This window comes from Colias croceus, chromosome 2, assembly GCF_905220415.1.
Source record: "Colias croceus chromosome 2, ilColCroc2.1".
NCBI lineage: Eukaryota > Metazoa > Arthropoda > Insecta > Lepidoptera > Pieridae > Colias > Colias croceus.
Window position 1 is genome coordinate 5449407 of NC_059538.1, and position 19342 is coordinate 5468748.

Below are 19342 nucleotides of genomic sequence, written 5' to 3' on the forward strand. Positions count from 1 at the left end.
AAGGCACAACCTTTTGCAAATGATTAAAAAAATAAAATACACTTATAATCTAAAATAATGTTAAATCCGTTTAAAATAATTGTTTTTTTTAGAACAAACCTGTTTTTAGGAGTATACGTAATTACGAAATAAATATTATATACTGTAATATAATGTAGATAATGAAATCCAGTTTTAAAAATTATACTTACAAACATTTTGCAACTTTTTTTTAGACTTATACCAAGGCCACCAGGGAATTTAAACAAAACCACATTGCGGAATTTAACTAAAACAATTGTTTTAACTGAACTGAGCACACACTAACTTCTCACCAATACTTTTGAAATGCTATTTTTGGTAAAATCTTTATAAAACTGATCTAAGTCGTTAGGTTATTTACCCTTCCTCTTAGGTCTAAGCCATTAAAATTTTATACAATTTAAAGTGAATCCCCATATTTTATTAACTTAAAGATGAATAATATGATAAACCAAGATTCTGAACGGATTTAACAAAATTGGCGTACAATTAATAAACCTCATTTATGCTATCAATATTGACCATGTTATTGGAATTGCGTTTATAATTAAGTACATTAAATTAATTCTATTAATGAAGCATCACATTCCTAATTCTAAATGACCGGAACATTTAACCACTATCAATATGGACACAAAATCATCAGGATGATATTTTCATTAATGTTTATGTTATAGTCAAATCCCGAAACACAATCTCTTTGCAGAAGAACTGGTTTATCTTAGGTTGGCAAAAAACATCGGACAATCCTCGAAATACATTTGAATTTCACCCTTTGACTGAAGTCAGCCGCATAACACGCCTCAGCTAGACGATTGACGAAAATTGTTTTGTAAAAGGTCGAAATATTACATTTATTTGGGCTTTGACAAAATCGTTATGCCAGACTTGAGGTTTGATCAGTCAAACCTAGGAGTGCCCGAGCTTTGCGGTTTGACTATAAAATATACAATGTAAAATGCAAGAACTATAAATACACTATTTATAGACGTATTATATAAAATAACTACATTGAGTATTTGGATCATAAATATGTTGTATAACCCAGCACTATGTACACAATACTGACAATTTTGAATATAAATGGATGAGTGAAATTGAATTACATTTATGAATAAAAATGATATAGCATTCAGTGCTATTTTTATATTATATCACAATTTTTTGTACTATGGGCTATCAAAATAACATGTGTATATTTTATATGGTGTACAATGTGCAGGGAGCATCCAATGACATTAATTTTTAATTCAATAATATCTTAATAAAGACAGTATTTACATGGAAAGCATTTAAAAATTAAAACACCAGTTTTATGGATCAACATGAACACCTCTAAAAATTCTCATGTTAATGAGTTAAATGATAATTTATTTTCTAATAATATTTTCATCAGCTTGTATAATTACTTAGTTATCTGCAAATATTTCTAAATGCAAAAATTTGAACATAAAATTCAAATTCCTCCCTACATATTAATAAATATATTTCCTGCAATACATCATAGGAAAGACTAAAATCTAACTATTTCATAAAGATTAAAACTTATTATAAATTTTGGAAATGTATAAAATGCCTTGCTTGTTTTATTTCTATCATAAATATTTTAAAATTATTTTTGCCATCAAAAATGTTTAAAATATGAGCATTTCGTATGCCTATTACAAAAAAATTGAATATTTACATTGATTAATCACTTGTAAGGAACATTCACACTTAAAGGAACATTCATATGCTGTAAACCCAAGAACAATACTTAGTAGTGTAATATTATTGAACTTTGAAACCTTCCGGACATCTTATCCCCTTTCCTAATCACTATGAAAATCAAGACTTAAATATAGATAGAGACTTTGATATAGATGGTATGGGAGATTCAGAAAAATCACCAGAGTCATTGCTGGACTTCAAGCTGTTATTATCTGGGCTCTTAGTCTTCTCTGCATTGCTATTACCTTTATTTTTTAAATTATTTCTACTTTGCCCACTAAAACTTTTCTCGCTGACCAAGTCTGTTACATCTGATATAGAAATGGAACTCTGTGAGCGAGGTGATGAATGTTTATCGCATTGAGAGCTTGTACTAACTCGTTTTTTATCTTTCACATTTTGTTCAGTAGTTCCAGAAAGAAGAGGTGAGGAGAAATCATAACTATATTCAGGTGTGTCATATTTGAGTGAATGATCTGGTGATTTTTTGGTACCAGCTCCATCCTTACACACACTAACTTCACGCTTCAAAGATTCAGATGATGCGCTACTCAAAGTTTGAACTAACTCTATTTGAGATCCATGAGATGTGTTAGACTGACGTCCTGTACTCACCTTTGAATCAGCATGTGGAATACCTGTTGTATTCAGTAACTTTTCATCTTGTGAGTTAAATGGTTTCAATTCAACGTAAGAAGTAGATTCACTGCTAGTGTTCACTTTCAAATCATGTTTTTCAGTTGGCATTTTGTTTTGTTCATTGCTACTTACATTTCCTGATAATATGCTTGCTGAAATCTTTTGTACCACAGCCTTGTTATTATCGATATCACTTAAAACTATGTGTTGATTAGGAACATATTCTGAGCTATTCTTGTTTCCAGTTGAGTCGCTAGAGGTATCTGTATCAGAGTTGTCCAAGTTTAATCTTAAGTCCAGGCGATGTTTCTCATCAGAAGAATTACCAGATTGAGATTGGCTCGTAGAGGAACTAGTTTCTTGATTGACAATATACGTCGAATGATCCCCATGATCACAACTCTCACGTGAACTTTCATGCTTCAAATCATTATGCGACTTTAAAAAATACCGTAGAATAGTAACGAGAATGGGCTCCTTTTCCTTGTTCGTTTGATTTATTTGAAGCATTTCGTTTATACTTCGCTCACCTCTGTATGTGTATTCTTTTCCTTGTCGTGTTTCTGACATGTAAACAAACAACGTATTTTTTAAATTACAAAACTCCAAAAACTCATGTATTATTGACAATGATAGAACTCCTTCTGGCAGTTTTAAAATGTTATCCAAACACTCATTTTGTTTTATATTCTCGCAGTCATCCTCGAATGCTAAAAAGATATTAGCCCGTAACAACGCGCGTATTTTAGCAAGGGATCCATTCTTCTCTAACGATTCAATTACTAAGTCTCTTAGTTCGGTATCTTCTGGCTGTGCCATTGCATATAAAACCAAGTTATTTTCGATTCAAATAAATAACAAGTTTATTATTTATTTTATATATTTTTAATTTTTCTCAAGAGTCAAGGTACCTACATATAAATACAGACCTGACATTTGACAATGACATTGAGTATTGACAACAATGACAACAAACCTCGCTAGTCGCTACGGATACTGATGTTTTGGTGTATCCCGAAAAATAATAGACTAAAATAATTTATTCCAGCTAATTAGTAAAAATGTAGGCATGAAAAATTATAATTTTAATTCTGATTCATTTCCTTCAAGACAATAGCGTTTTTTATTTGTTTTACATTTATTTTGGAACACGTATATGTATTATATGTTGATTTAAAAAAAATACATAAACAATATAATATTAAGTCTGCATGCTCTATATTATGCAATCACTGCATATATATTATAAATTATAATTAAAGCACTCAAAAACGTACATACCTATAATATTTATTTAAGTTTTATATTATGTATAGTCCAAACAATAATATTTTTTTATATACTCTACAAAGACTCTACTCCACACGTGAACAAAATTATTCTTTGTTCGATAATAAAATAATATCTAATATCAACACAGGCAAAAGATGAAAATATAATATTAAGTACCTATGTTTTAATATTAATATTTTATGGCAGTAAGTAAATTAAATAAATTTTTATTTAATTAAATAATGCTTCAAAAATAAATTTTTGAAGCATTAGTTATAATAAGCTGATTGTGATTTCGAGTTAGTTTATATATTTATAAAAAAAAAATAGTGGCAATAGGTATTAGTAAATAAAATAAAAAATCGATAACTACTTCATAATAATATTATATTTTGTCGCGCCATGGTTAGCATAATTAACCACTCGGTAGGTTGGTAACCACGGGCATTTTCCCCGCGTTTAAAATAATTTTCGTAGCTACTATACATTTTAGTCGTAGGTCTTTGGGAACGTGCTCGATTACAAGGGGTTGAAGGCTTGCGCCGGGAAAATGTAGAAAATTCAGTCAGTCGGATCGGGCACGCGCGGGAGGTCGGTGCATTGCTCCGCCCGCCCATAAAATGATACTACAGTGAAAGTTTTAGATTATTTACATAGTAAATATAACTATTAAAGTCTCAAAAATGTCCAAATGTAAAAAACACTAAATATAAAATGAAACTGAGAAAAATAACGTGTATTGGGCATGCAAGTGATAAAATACTAGTGGCGGGAAACCGTTTTGATATCGCCTGACGTGTTGTGTCCTATGTGTACATAGAGCGAGTAGAGCCGTCTGCCCTAGAGGGCGGCCGACATGCTGGATTCGTCGTGAATCGATATTTTTGGAACGTTGTAGAGCTAAAATAATGAGGTTGAGAATTTAATACAGGTATGAATGTATTTTATATTCGATAATACTATGACTACAGACTACAGTAAAGCATATCTTGTATGTTAATTTTTTTCCAATGTCGGATTAACCCTACATTGGGCGCCAAAGTAGGTACGTGGTAGGTACAAAAAAACTACACGCTATTTATAACATAATTAATTATTTTAAATGGAGAAAGAAAATGAATGAGTTTCTTGTTTTTAGAATCGATATAACATTATAGGTACCTACGTACTTAGTCCATTATAGAGCAACCAGCTTTCATTAAATAATTTATCAAATGTTATATATTGAGAAACCTTGTTTTTATGTATTGAAGCTTTTGTATAAAAGATAAATAAATGAGCATTCATTCATGAATTTCGAAACGATTACCTATGTAAGAAAAAATCTATAGTAGGTAACTACATTGACTTAAACGCAATAATAAGTAAATATTATAATTTTACACAAGCGTTATTTCAAACATTTAATTAGATAAAATCAAATAAATCTATGAAATTTTTACACACACATATTTTAAAAATACTAGCATAGATTTATAGTAAAAAGACAGAGATTTAGAAAATTTTAACAAAATCCCAAAATAATATAAAATATATTTTTATAATATTAATTATGAGAAAATATATCGTCGTTCCGTCGTTATATTATATAGTTTCAATTCTACCGCAACTAGAGAATATTGCTACAGGGCGTGATGATGAATAAAATAAACCTAAGTATTTTGAAGTAGGTAATTCTATAACAATATATATGGATATAATAAAACAAGAATATCAATAATTATATTTCAGGTTTTTTTAAAACTATATAATAATGATTTTTCAGGAATACCTAGGTATTTTAATAGTTAGGTCATCATCTGAATAAAAAGCTAGAGCTCTATTACAGATAACAATAATTATATTAAGTATGTCATTTTAAAATTTCAATAAACCAATTATTTGGTACATTGCTATTCTTCTTCACTTTCTTCACTGTTATCTTGTCTGAGCGAATTTCTGACTATGTGATACTTGCATAAACACAATATTTCGTTCATGACATTCCATGATCCATCATACAGCTGAGACTACAAATTTATACTTATAATATTAAACTTATAATATTAATATAAATATTTCACAACTTAAAGAACATTTTTGAGTCATAAAACAAATACCTGTGTATTTTTACGAAATCAGTATTTAATATTAGATTTTTTTTGGAGCTGGATAAATAGATTAAAGATAAGGTACTTAAATATAAACACAATTATTAAATAGACTAACAAATTTTGTCTGACTAACTAACTGACTAACAAATTAAGTCATGTAATTTTACGAAGTCAATTTTAGGTATTTTCACTGTTTAGATGACATGCGTTTCCTATTCTATGTCATATTTTATTATAAAATACAATTGCGTGAGGTAAAACAATAATCTTGTAATTAGTTTGGAAAATTATCGTTTCCAAACACAATGTAAATACTTGTAAGTTTCAGGGTTTCCCAGCGGAAGGGCGTTATTCTTGGGGACAATCAATACGGACGTCTGCATATTTAAATATATGACGAGGTGAACTATTAACTTTGCTTTATGTCATGTTTTAATGAGAGTACCTGCAAACAAACAGAATATATTTTAAAACAATACTTTAATGATGAATTTTATAGAGAGATTTCAGCTTTGTACCTTTAATTGGATACTGATTACAAGTATTTTTTTTATTCAATTGAAAATTGAACATCCTACACAGTCATTTTACTTTTTCAGTGATACGTTTATCAATAATAATTATTTCTTAATGTCCTATGGCATAATATATCAATTACATTTTCGACAAACATGAGGGGAAAAAATTATGATGCTGATGCCAGCATATTTCGAATCGTTTAGGTTCCATTTCCTCAAATATAAGACGTGATCCATGATCCATCATACAGCAGAGACTACAAATTATACTTATAATATTAAACTTATAATATTAATATAAATATTTCACAACTTAAAGAACATTTTTGAGTCATAAAACAAATACCTGTGTATTTTTACGAAATCAGTATTTAATATTAGATTTTTTTTGGAGCAGGATAAATAGATTAAAGATAAGGTACTTAAATATAAACACAATTATTAAATAGACTAACAAATTTTGTCTGACTAACTAACTGACTAACAAATTAAGTCATGTAATTTTACGAAGTCAATTTTAGGTATTTTCACTGTTTAGATGACATGCGTTTCCTATTCTATGTCATATTTTATTATAAAATACAATTGCGTGAGGTAAAACAATAATCTTGTAATTAGTTTGGAAAATTATCGTTTCCAAACACAATGTAAATACTTGTAAGTTTCAGGGTTTCCCAGCGGAAGGGCGTTATTCTTGGGGACAATCAATACGGACGTCTGCATATTTAAATATATGACGAGGTGAACTATTAACTTTGCTTTATGTCATGTTTTAATGAGAGTACCTGCAAACAAACAGAATATATTTTAAAACAATACTTTAATGATGAATTTTATAGAGAGATTTCAGCTTTGTACCTTTAATTGGATACTGATTACAAGTATTTTTTTTATTCAATTGAAAATTGAACATCTTAAACAGTCATTTTACTTTTTCAGTGATACGTTTATCAATAATAATTATTTCTTAATGTCCTATGGCATAATATATCAATTACATTTTCGACAAACATGAGGGGAAAAAATTATGATGCTGATGCCAGCATATTTCGAATCGTTTAGGTTCCATTTCCTCAAATATAAGACGCAAAATTACCATATCTATTACATAACTGCGCTAAGATATTCTAATGGAGCGAATTTAGGTAGCTTTGAGGGATTGTCCAGTGAATGTATGAATAAATGATACGAGAACGACGGCAAGTTCCTTGAGCACTTATTTTTCCACTCAGCTTCTCGTTCGCGACGTGATTCACTAAGTCACGTATGAACTGAAAAATGTTACGGCCCTAGTTCCTTCGATGTATTGAATACTAATATGGGCCTACGTCAAATATTTAGCAATGCGTAACATTAACATGGACTTCGTTGAAACACGACCACCACCGTGACCAATGCCTAAGTGGCTAATGGCAATGTAGGCATGATTTTAGTACCTATATATCAGTAGGTACCTACGGTATTCACTTACTCGTCGGAAAATAAGAGCGTAGCAATTACTACGTAAGAAGAGTAGCAATTACTGTACCAGGATGCTTCACTCAATAATAATAATTAAAGTATATATTAACCTTGTATATTGCAGCTCTCTGTAGCAAAATAACAATATTCTGACTTTAATTTACTGTGAGTAATGAAATTGATAAAGCAATATGCGGGAAATAATTCCTTTCACCTTTCTAACAATTAATTAGTTCTAATAACTGGGAGATAGTAAGTAAAGTCACACAATATGTAAAAGGACAAGTTACTTGCCATTTGGTCTGATTGGAATTGCCAGTGTTCAATGTTCATTGAGGCAACAATAATTTATTGAGATCGATTCCGTCACTGCGAGTTTCGAGACGGCCATTCAGATGCAGAATAATTAAACCTGAAGACCTCTTCATATTCAAGTGCAAACCCTTCCCACTTATCAATTATTATACTTGATCTCTAAGGAATTTCATTACAAAGGTATACATTGATTAAAAATCTTAATTAATGAAATTAAAGTAAACTTCTCAATACAGTGTACCATCAGTGTACTTGAAAAAAAGCTCATTTATTGATGTGTATAACATAATCAATTATATCCTAATCCATATACATATTCTTAACCCTTCTGTTTATCTCCTTTACGTATGCATAATATTTCTTTTTTAATTTCTGACATACAGTAACAAAATGCGATGCCGATTGCAATTTAAGTTTAGGAATTTGAAGCTTGCAATATGATGGCTGTCTCCCGGAATAAAACTTTCAGTTCCTCAACAATTATTGAGTGAACTTCTATTAAAATCCAAGTCGTAGAAGTTGCTATGGATGATCAAACATTTTTAATAAAAACTTCAAAGCGGGAGGAGTTGGTTAATCCTTATTCACAAGATGTTGGGCGACAACTTTCCGTAATTCATATGAGATATACGGAGGGGCTTTTGAGCATGTTTGAATCGATCAATTTTAAGCTCAGTACTAATAATAAGCATATAAATTAAGACCGAAACATTCACTGACCAAGCTACTATAATAAGATAAAGTTTTCAATCGAATTCAGCAGTAGGTAATTAAGATATTTCCCATTTATCGAAGTTAAACGAGTTTGTTGAAGTTTTTGCAATGTTTAGCAAGGAGGCGGCACGTTCATTATTTGACTCTACGTTTTAATTGAAATGTCACGAACTTTTACTAAATATACCTATTCAAAATAAGTAGGAACTACCCATGAGTTGCTTACAGAAACAAGGAAAGTTAAAATTAAATTTAAATGAAATTAGTTTCTAAGGAAATTTTGTTAATGAAAGCTAAAGATAGCTTTTCTTCTATTAAATTCAATTTAAATTAAACTCTTTAATAAAGATAATTATGAAGCAAAATGATTTTTCCAAATAGCAGTTAATTAGAACTTAAATATTAGACAGCTCCAAATAGAGAAGTCTTGTTAGACGATAAATAATGTTTTAATAGCCCTAAGTATATCTATGTACCTTTGTTTATAATTTGTTGACTTTCTATGCCGCTTTCACTTTATCCCAATTTAAATAAAAGCATCGTGAGGATTATTTGATATTTCTAATTCACCATTACTTCCATGTTTGTTTCTGCAGAATCAGAATTTTCTACCCAAATTTCTTTTCTTGGCAAGCTAGCGTCTCTAGATATTCATAAAGTCCCAGATGCTTTGCAGTATATGCAAAATAATAAATCACATATAAACTTTGCAGACATCACTCTATTTCACAGGTATAATATAAATCACAAGTATATTCAAAATACAGTACCCATATTATAATTATAACAGACAGAAGCGAAGTTTTCGCTTTGAGAAAATGCGTGATTTGCGTAGGTGTTTTAATTTATATTGGCCATATTACTTATACTTGCAAATTATTTTATCTATATATAGTCCTTGTTACTATCTATAATATCACGGACGGATCTATAATATAAAGATTGGAGTACTTGTACTCGAATCTTTATATTATATGTCCTTGTGATCCGAGTTATAGGACTGAAAGGAATATATTTTACAGTTTTTGTGTTCTTTTTTGACTTATTAAGACTTATTTTAGACTATTGATTGAAGGTATCATACCTTCATATTAGAAATAGGTTCGTTTTGTGAATAATACAACAAAATTTTCAGTCATAACTCCTACATTAGAGTAAAATTATTATTGATAGGTAATACACTTGCATTATTTAAGTAACCTATTCACCTTCTGATATAAATAATTTGATGATGAATTTGATATAAATAATCTAGTTGTTAACTCATTCTTACTCTCAAGAAAGTCCTACCAAGTAGGGGAAGGTTGTTGGTGAAATAAATATCTTTTTAACGTGATTTTATTTCTCTTGTGTGTTCAACACTATTATGGTTGCTCTGCGGAGACGAACCTAATTGAATTTTATCCAAGAACTTGTGTTTCATACATAAAGTTATCAGGAATGGATAGCAAGCACTCTTTCGGAATTAATCTTTTACCTACCTACTTTTAGCTACATAATATTACTTTGATCCTAAAGTCTAAACGTGTAGTTTCTGAGATATTTAAAATTTTGGACTTCATTTTTTATGGTGGGTTGAAATATGTTTTTGAAATGATAAACAGATTTATCAACCTTAAGGATACAAATTATGTAATATTTGTTCAGAACAAAACGAATTTAAAAAATAATATAAATAAATTGAGTTCATGCTGTTTCTCAAGTATAAGGCAAGGAATTTACTCGTTGAAAGACAATTTTCTACGTGCAATCGTAAACCAAAATAAATCAGTAAAAGCTTCTCGCAAAACTCACTTTGTATTTTCTTAAAAGTTTTTCAATTAAAACGAGTTCTCGATCACTTTGGAATTTCGCAGCCTTTTTTCATCATTTTTCCTCTTATGAAAACGAATGTGCAGATATTGATTTTCTAAGAGATATATCATTACTTATAATAACTACAATTTTCACCCGTTTGAGCTTTTAATTTGTATAAGTAGCTCACTTATTCTGTATTAGTTATTATATTTTTATATACTATATAAACATCTTCTAAATATAGTATGTTAGTACTTATAATTAGTTCAGGCATTTTTTTAAATATATTAACGTCATCTAAGTTTATGTTCTATTGCCGTAATGTTCGAATTTACATAACTATAGTAACTTTGTCCTTTATCTAATGAGGTAAAAACTAAAATACACTTTTGATTGAGATTAATTATTAACGAAGCCCAACTAATGATCTGTTGGTTTATCACTTACTAAGTCGATGTAAAACTCACAAATTTACCTTTTATTAACAGAGCTTATTACTTTAGCTTATAATAATTAGGTTCTAGGTAAATTAATTTCTAAAACTATATACCTACTCCAATATAGTCGAGCAGTTGTAAAATACTATGACAGAATTTTTGAACATAAGTATCTCTCATACATTGGTTACTCCAGTTTTTGCAATATGAAATCCGCATGCATTTATATAAAAAGTAAAGCGACTGGAGATAAAATACGTATCTATCTATATGTAACATACGTAATATATTATTCACTAATCTAGTCAATTGGAGATTTTATCACACCCATATGTGAACCTATCGACACCCATTCAATGAAAACTTTTGTATACAATATCTTACATTATGATCGATACTTATCTACCATCTAAGGGGCACAATGAACTTATATTTAACATAATTTTGAGATTGTTTTTGCTAGATAGAAAAAAAAGGAGCAAGTTATCTTTTATTATGTTAGAAAACTCATAACTTATTTTTACAGTATTTTAAAAAGTAGCAGTATTTAGAAATTGACTCTACATTACTGTGACTGTATAAAGGCAATTACGGTTTTCGTACAGACGTGGATATTTTCATCTTTAAAATTGTTACACGGGATGAAGCTCATCTCTAGCAATAATATAACACCGATTGTTCGAACAAAAATACTCTCTCATTTATTAACTCGACTAAAATATAACAATATACTCGTAATGCTAGATAAAAAGGAATACAATTGTTACAATATTCGGTCGGACGAGCGCGACCTATTCGCTTAATAAATACCAAAGAAGTCACATTTCTCGTGACTGATGTTTAATCCGGTAATAAACAAAATCCCTTATCCTTTTTCCTTAACATTTCATTGTGCTGATTTATTGCCTGGGATGGTATTCACTTATTTTCGAAACACTCAGGGGCGTAGCTACCGCCGTATCTGCCGTATCAATTATACGGGGCCCCCGTGCCAAGGGGGCCCCCAACGTGCGCTTTTGTGAGAAATGTTTACCCTTCCTAAGGGCCCCCAAACAAATTTTTATACGGGGCCCCGCCAAGGCACGCTACGCTTCTGGAAACACTCCATGTAACATATTTAAAACAATTTCGATTATTTTTTTCTATAAATGGATGAACACACTTTATTTAATCATGACATTACCATAAATGTATGCAAACAGAAGTCATAACTTTAATGTTAGGCGTAACTTTCATATTACCTTAAGTAGGGTATAATTGGATTATGAAAGTTGCGAAATGTATACAACGTCGAAACTCGAAACATTGTTGTGCTGAATACACTTCATGATGAATTAGCACAGGGTAACTCGCGTGACTAAACTCCTAACACGGTGATATAATGCTGTAATATTATGTTCGTTAGCCGGCGTTGTGTGGCGGTGGTCCGTGCGGTTCGTCGGTCCTTCATACTTTGGCGATGTATCAAAGTGATAGCCAACTCGGACCACTCGAGATCACAAGTTTTGTGCAATTAACAAAAGCTGCCAAGGCGTAAATATCGGATTGCAACTCTCAACTCTCATTAAATGTCCAGTGCTTTGATTGAAACTTGAGAACAAAGTCCTTATGCGCACAAAATGTAACGTAATACCGACGTTTTTCACATTAATTAATAGTAGAGTGGAAAAAGGTAAAGGCTTTTATTATTTACGTGTTTTCGTTTCTTTTTACTATCCCTTATCATTTCCTCCTGTAAACTCGCTTGAATTACGTGAAGTAGGTACTATGGTTACCTACCTCGCGGATTTCATTTCAAAATAATAGGATGATAGCTTTCTCGTGAAAGGGTGAGATGTAAAAGTGTGTTTCATTTTCCCTCATAAGAAAGAGCTTTTTGTAATTACTATTAACTAAATTATGAAAGAAATTATTCTCTTTTTTTTAAATTACATCTTTACAAAAAAAAACTGGAGTGCCGCCATCAAAACATTATGAACTGCCGTTATTCCTGTTGTGTATTATTTATGACAGCTAGCATTAACAAACTGTCCGAAAAGCGGACAGCTGACAATGCTGGATTTAATATTGTCCGTGGATTTATTCATCCGTGATATCGCCGGAGAGTAAATTAATAACAAATTATGATTGGCAACGTATTCTTTCTCTTAAATGATACGCGTCTTATTCTAGTCCTTTTTTGGTTTCCTTTATTAGGTGAAACCATTTATTAGTTGAAACTTTCAAACCATAAAACAAAAAACTCTAAAACAAAAAAATAGATATAATAACCTATGCAGTAGGTAATCGTTATGTCCTGATGACTTGTAATATTATTAAATACCTAATCCTATATTTAACCTCTCACCACAAGCGCTCACAGATGCTTTCACGGTAAAAGGCACTCGCCTGGTATAGTGACTTACATGTTAGTTCGTACGTGAAAGGTTTTAAAATGTAGATCGCTGAATCTAATACTGGAGAATGAAACTGTAGGGGCACGTTACGTTAAAAGCAGCGTCAACGAGATCCCGTTTTCTGAAAGTGTTTTCTCATAAAAGATCGCAGAATTGATACGCCTTATCACTCCTTAATAAAAATATGGTATATTCTTATTATTTGAGTGGTGTTTCCACTTACCGTGGCTTTATCAGATTACTTAAAATATTTCAGCGTTTAGTCCCTACTTAATTATAAAGTAATAGCAAAATATTTAAGTCAACGGACCATCTTTAACCCGCCATAAAACTAAATAGTTGTGCAGATGTTTCACTAACTGAATCGTAGACTACAAAGAGGAGGGTCTAAGGGTGACTTACGGCTTTAAAGGATCGACCATCCAAATACTGTAAGAAAGTCTGCACACTATTTTACTAAAATACTCTTATCTTCACAGAAGTAGACATGACAACTACTCAACAGCAAGCTTGACCTTTTTCAATCCTTCTCGTTTACGTTTGTAAAATAATGTGTTAAATGTCGTTAAATAATGCAAAAAGCGGTTAATAATTATTATGTTTCAACTTTAAAGTGAAAAGTGTACCACAACTTATTTCAGTCACAAATTTTGACAACAATTTATACATAGAAATCTTTATCCTTTACCTAAGTATTATTGAATTTAGTAGTCCATAGATCTTTGTTAGAGCGTTATGGCTCCCTGCTGTTTGCCAAATGCATGTAGTTAAATGAAAGATAGCGTATTAGATAAAATTATTCCTGTCTATATTGATTTATCAAAATGAGATTTTGTAATACGCAAATGGTTTAGGTTTATATGTCGCTTTTGCTATTGGTGTAATCTTGATAACTTTGAGTTCGTCAATTAGATCCATCATCTACGTTCCCTCCCTCACGTGGGAGGTTCCATTACGAAGCCGTGTGCGGATGATAGGTATTGAGTATGGAAATTAACTTCTTATATAATATAATATTATACCTAATGTGTACAATTATTACTTATATCAATTTTAGTATTTATCACAGAACATTCTGTGATGATAATATAAGATATTCTCTATTTATTTTCACAATCTAAGAATTTTTAACATTATCAGTTATTATTTTAGTCACGCGCACTATAATGATTTTAGTCTTACACTTTTATAACATAAATTGTTTTCTGAGTGCTTTTAAAACCAATTTCTTATTTATGGGTTTATTTAATATCTGGAGATAGCTTTGAACTTAATTTTAAAACATTATTTTAATAACTACTGATCGAACTGACGTTAACGTTCCGAAACGAACATCATGGAAAACATTGACTTAATACACTACCTACTAAGAGCACTTAAAACTACTTCTGAAAAAAAATACGTGTTGCATAATTTTAAATCCATGTTTATTTTACTGCATATTATAATCGTAGGTAGAAACTCAATACGCGCCAATAAAAGTTGCAACGCAATTCGACAACAGAAACATTGACATTTGAAACGTTATTAATAAACGTGAAATTGGACGTGAAAGCTAGTGCTCTCTCGCTATCGAATTCTCGATATAAAGTATTTTTATAAAAAAGCTTTATTTAAAAGCACATAAATGGAATCCGCTTTAGAATTATTCATTTAATTATTCATATAACGTATTCTACGCCTATCTCGTAGACTGTAAATAAAATACAAACATATTTAGGTAGGTACATCCTATATTTATATAATATAGATTCGGAAATAGACTTTTTTTTAGAATTTATAATATACGGCCCGCGGGCCACGGCCGCGGCGCGGGCCGCGTAGTCAAAGTAGCGTTTAGCTACTATTATGTATTCTGTGGTCAAAGGAAAACCGTCAAACAGACGGAGTAAGGATTAGTATCGATTATGAAGCGATACGAGAGGTTTTTACAAACACATTCCTCGCTACACATCCTCGCACATTATTGGTGGAAAAGCACCCTTTACATAAAAATTATTTTTATAAATAAATGCGAAAGTAACTTTGTCTGTCTGTATGTTACTCAATCACGCCTTAACTACTGAACCCATTTGCATGAAATTTGGTATAGGGATATTTTGATACCCGAGAAAGGACATAGAATGGGTTTTATCCCGGAAATCCCACGGGAACGGGAACTATGCGGGTTTTTCTTTGATTGCGCGGGGGATGCCGCGGGTGGAAAGCTAGTAAATTAATAAGTACTGAAAAGCTATCCTAATATCCAAGTGACGCTTCCTAAATGATTATTATAAATCACTGTCAGTCTCAAATAAGACAAAGAAGAAGAATACGCTTTTCTGTCATAATGAAAGTCATAATGATTTTTAAGTGGAACGAGAAATAACATTTAATTAGATAAAATCAATGGACCCACCATTAAAATTCAAACATTTACTTATTCAATTAGAGTACTCTGTAGCACTTTCGAATCGTCATTTTTGTTTTGTATCTTAATAAAATATGTTACATACACATTTTTAAGTGTAACAAACATTTTTTAAGTACCAGTAGGTATATTATATATGTATGTTTCAGCTTTTTTACAAACACATTTTTAAGTGCCATTTAATATATGTATGTATATATAAGTTCGTTATTGAAGGCAAACCCGACAAGATTTCCTATACTACGTTATTATAGGAAATTTTGTCGTTTTTTCTTTTTAAAATTATTTATTTATTAACTCTTTATTGTACAACATTCTTATAAAATAAAAGTAAAACCAAATCATTCAAAACGTACAAATGGCGGCCTTATGGCTCAAAGCCATCTCTGCCAGGCAACCTTCAGGCAATATGTACCTAGTTTAAGGTTCAAATTGGGCTGAAAGATTACAGTTGACATACTATTACTTACAGGTATTGAAATTACAGCTATAGTAAAAAATCATAGGAATGAGAACAGCAAAGTGAAGTTTCCAAGTGGAAAATTTAAATTCATAATAATATTACCATTGTAGCAGTTAATACTTAAAGGGGTTTTAAACGAATTGTCTCAACTCGCAAGTGCTGTATTTGCGGTTTTCGTTAAGAGTTTGTAGCTACAAACTAATTTTATAGGAAACTAGCGGTCCGCCCCGGCTTCGCCCGTGGTACATATTTACGTTTTATCTACATAAGAACCATCCTCGTACTTCAAGGAATATAATAAAAAAAATTTATCGAAATTGGTTCAGCCGTTCACACGTGGTGCCGTGACAACGCGAAACAGGTTTCATTTTTATTTATATGTATAGATTAGATAATAATGTGTTTTCTGATTGCGCAAGAAAAAAGATTTTACAGTTATTCATATATACCTACGTGAATTGCCATTGCTAATTATTACTGTAATTATAATTTATAATTATTAATTTTGTTCGAGTGAACTGTAAATCGGAAAATAAAATTCATTTTCTGATTTACAGTGTTTAAGAATTTTAATCATTAAATTTTATCATTACATTTAATTTTTATCATTAAATTCAATGATAAAAATGATAAAAATTAAATTCAATCAATTACATTTAATGTTTTGTAATAAAGTGTTAAAAATTTATTCTTATAAATTTACTAAAAGCTTGATAATATTATTCCACAGTTCAGTGATAGAGATTGAAAATTGAACTACGTATTCATCATACAACGAAAAATCATTAAAAATGTAATATAATGCATTTGTTTGTGGTGGGTGTCTTTCTTTACATACAAAAAAATACGTTATCAAATACCTTCACATCAATTTGTATTTATACAACACACATTGAAAACAAAATTGCCTGCATGAATACTTGGAATATTATGATCAAAAATATTTCAAATGATTCATATTTTAAAAGCAGAAAACTTTATTTTTATTATGATAAAATTGCGCATTTTCAACGTAAACCAGCTGCAGGTAATATTATTAAAGTATTTTTATTGCAAACTTCATTTAGAAAAATGAGAAGAACTTACTCTTAGTTGAAATTTGTGAGCAACTTCTCTTAGTCCTCTCATTTTTTCTTTATAATGTAAGAAGTATTGTTATCCATAGAAGGAAACAAGAATATCTAGCGATTAAAATTCATAAAGGAAAAGAAAAAAACTTTACAAGAAGCGTTAAACGGCGCTATTTCAAAAGGGATCTTTTATACGCGGTGGTTCAGATAGAAGTTATTATTTCAATTTGAATATAGCAAGTGAAGCGTGAACCTGATTAGCACCGAGATCGTTCCCGGCAAGCCTTTCCCCACTGTTTGGGAATTTAATCAAAACACTTTACTTGGCAGCTTATAATTTCGTTGTTTATATGCTCTTTAATAGCTATGATGACTTTGTAAAAAGTTAAGAAATGAATATTGAATAGGTATTTAATGTTAAATGAAATAAAATATGTTTACAATTTAGTTTCGCATTGGTTACGCCGATATTTTTCATTTCAAAAATAGGTCGGAATTTCACTAAAAAATTTCCAAAATATGTCAGAATTACTAGCTTATTTATGTAATAAATAAAACCAAATAACGTTCTTACGACTGCTCTAGATTATGTAACAATGACCAGCTACTATACACACATTCAATTTCAAATGCCACTTATAAAAAGCTAAAACACATTTCTCGGAGCAGAATAAACTAAATAATTAACGATTATTTCAAGAAGTACCTATCTCCTTCCTTTTCTTTTCTGAATTTAATTTATCATTTTCATGACGCAAAAGAAAATTGCTTCCAAATTGTGCAAATACACGTAACAAAGTACGGTCATTAGAACAGGAACAAATACTATTAGTCACTGATGATATGTCAGAGGTTGCAGCGAATGACGCATCGGTAGAGCGGCTAGAGCTCAGGCTAGAGCCCCAGGCGATACTTGACAAGTGAGAGAGAGTAATTCCTTGAGTAATTCAATCGTATCTATTTATTTAATTGCAGATAATATATCTATTTCCTATAAAAGTTTTTAAAAAAACATAATTGATACTTAAATACAGAACATTTTTCCATAGTGTTGTCACCTTGTTGTCACTATACACTGACACAAGATATACCTTACACAAACACCCTCGCATGCCTGAAAATTGTAATAAATCCCGCTTACCGTCGCGTGTTCTATTGCTTGCTTGTTCACACGTAAGCAAACTGTTCGATCGCTATGTCCACAGTGACAACCTAAAATTAAATAACAGGTTTTCTGCTGTCGCTGCACGTTTTCATTTTTATTTTTCAATATTTCCACGAATAATACTGAAAATGCAAAAGTTGTATGATGTTTGCTTTCATGTGGAAACAAAATCTGGTCAATCGATTTATGTATTGGTTTGGCTTGATGACTTTATATAAAACTAGCTTTCCGCAGCGGCTTCGCCCGCTTTGTTTAAATTTATTTACACATTCCTCTTGAATCACTCTATCTATTAAAAATCGCATCAAAATCGTAGCTTAAAAGATTTGAGCATACATAGGGACATAGGGACAGAGAGTTGTTTTATATCATACAGTCGACGAAGTAGTAAGTTGATGAGTTCATCACGAAATAATAAAGTAAAGTTGTGCCCACAAAATAAAGTCAAATTGAATTAATGGTTAACTTAAGAACCACATACGAAGCGCTCTACGGACTACGACTCTACGTTTCAAGGTTAAGAGTTGCTTCAAACTCCAATCGGATCGTTTACTAATTCAACTAGACTTCTTCTAAAAGCCCTTATGAATCCCCAAATTAGTCAATTAGGCTAACATAATATAGACACAAGTCTTATTCCCATTCCATGTATAATATAATACGAAACTTTTTGCCACGAGTAATTCAATTTTAATAAGACATCTTGTATTCCATTATAATGATCGACTAATATCCCTGGGTAGTTTCTGTGTTATGGAAAAGTTTTTTCCTCAGGGGAAACTAAGAGGGATTTAGTAGAAGTTTAATTAAAATTTCTCTTCATTTCATATTATCTTGCCAAGTAGCTTAATTATTAATTAT

The 19342-nt window shown here is 30.8% G+C and overlaps 2 protein-coding genes across 2 annotated transcripts in view; one reads left to right on the forward strand and one right to left on the reverse strand.

Moving 5' to 3' along the window:
- Positions 1-1848: 1848 nt before the first annotated feature.
- LOC123699925 (dentin sialophosphoprotein-like) lies at positions 1849-3287 on the reverse strand. The gene has a single exon (XM_045646976.1). The coding sequence runs from the start codon at positions 3187-3189 to the stop codon at positions 1849-1851; it is 1341 nt and encodes a 446-aa protein (XP_045502932.1). The 5' UTR covers positions 3190-3287.
- Positions 3288-4226: 939 nt separating this feature from the next.
- LOC123701756 (gamma-aminobutyric acid type B receptor subunit 1) overlaps positions 4227-19342 on the forward strand; it is a 95473-nt gene continuing 80357 nt past the window's right edge. The window contains exon 1 of the mRNA XM_045649312.1: positions 4227-4573. The gene's annotated coding sequence lies outside the window, so the exon portion shown is untranslated. The remainder of the gene's footprint in view (positions 4574-19342) is intronic.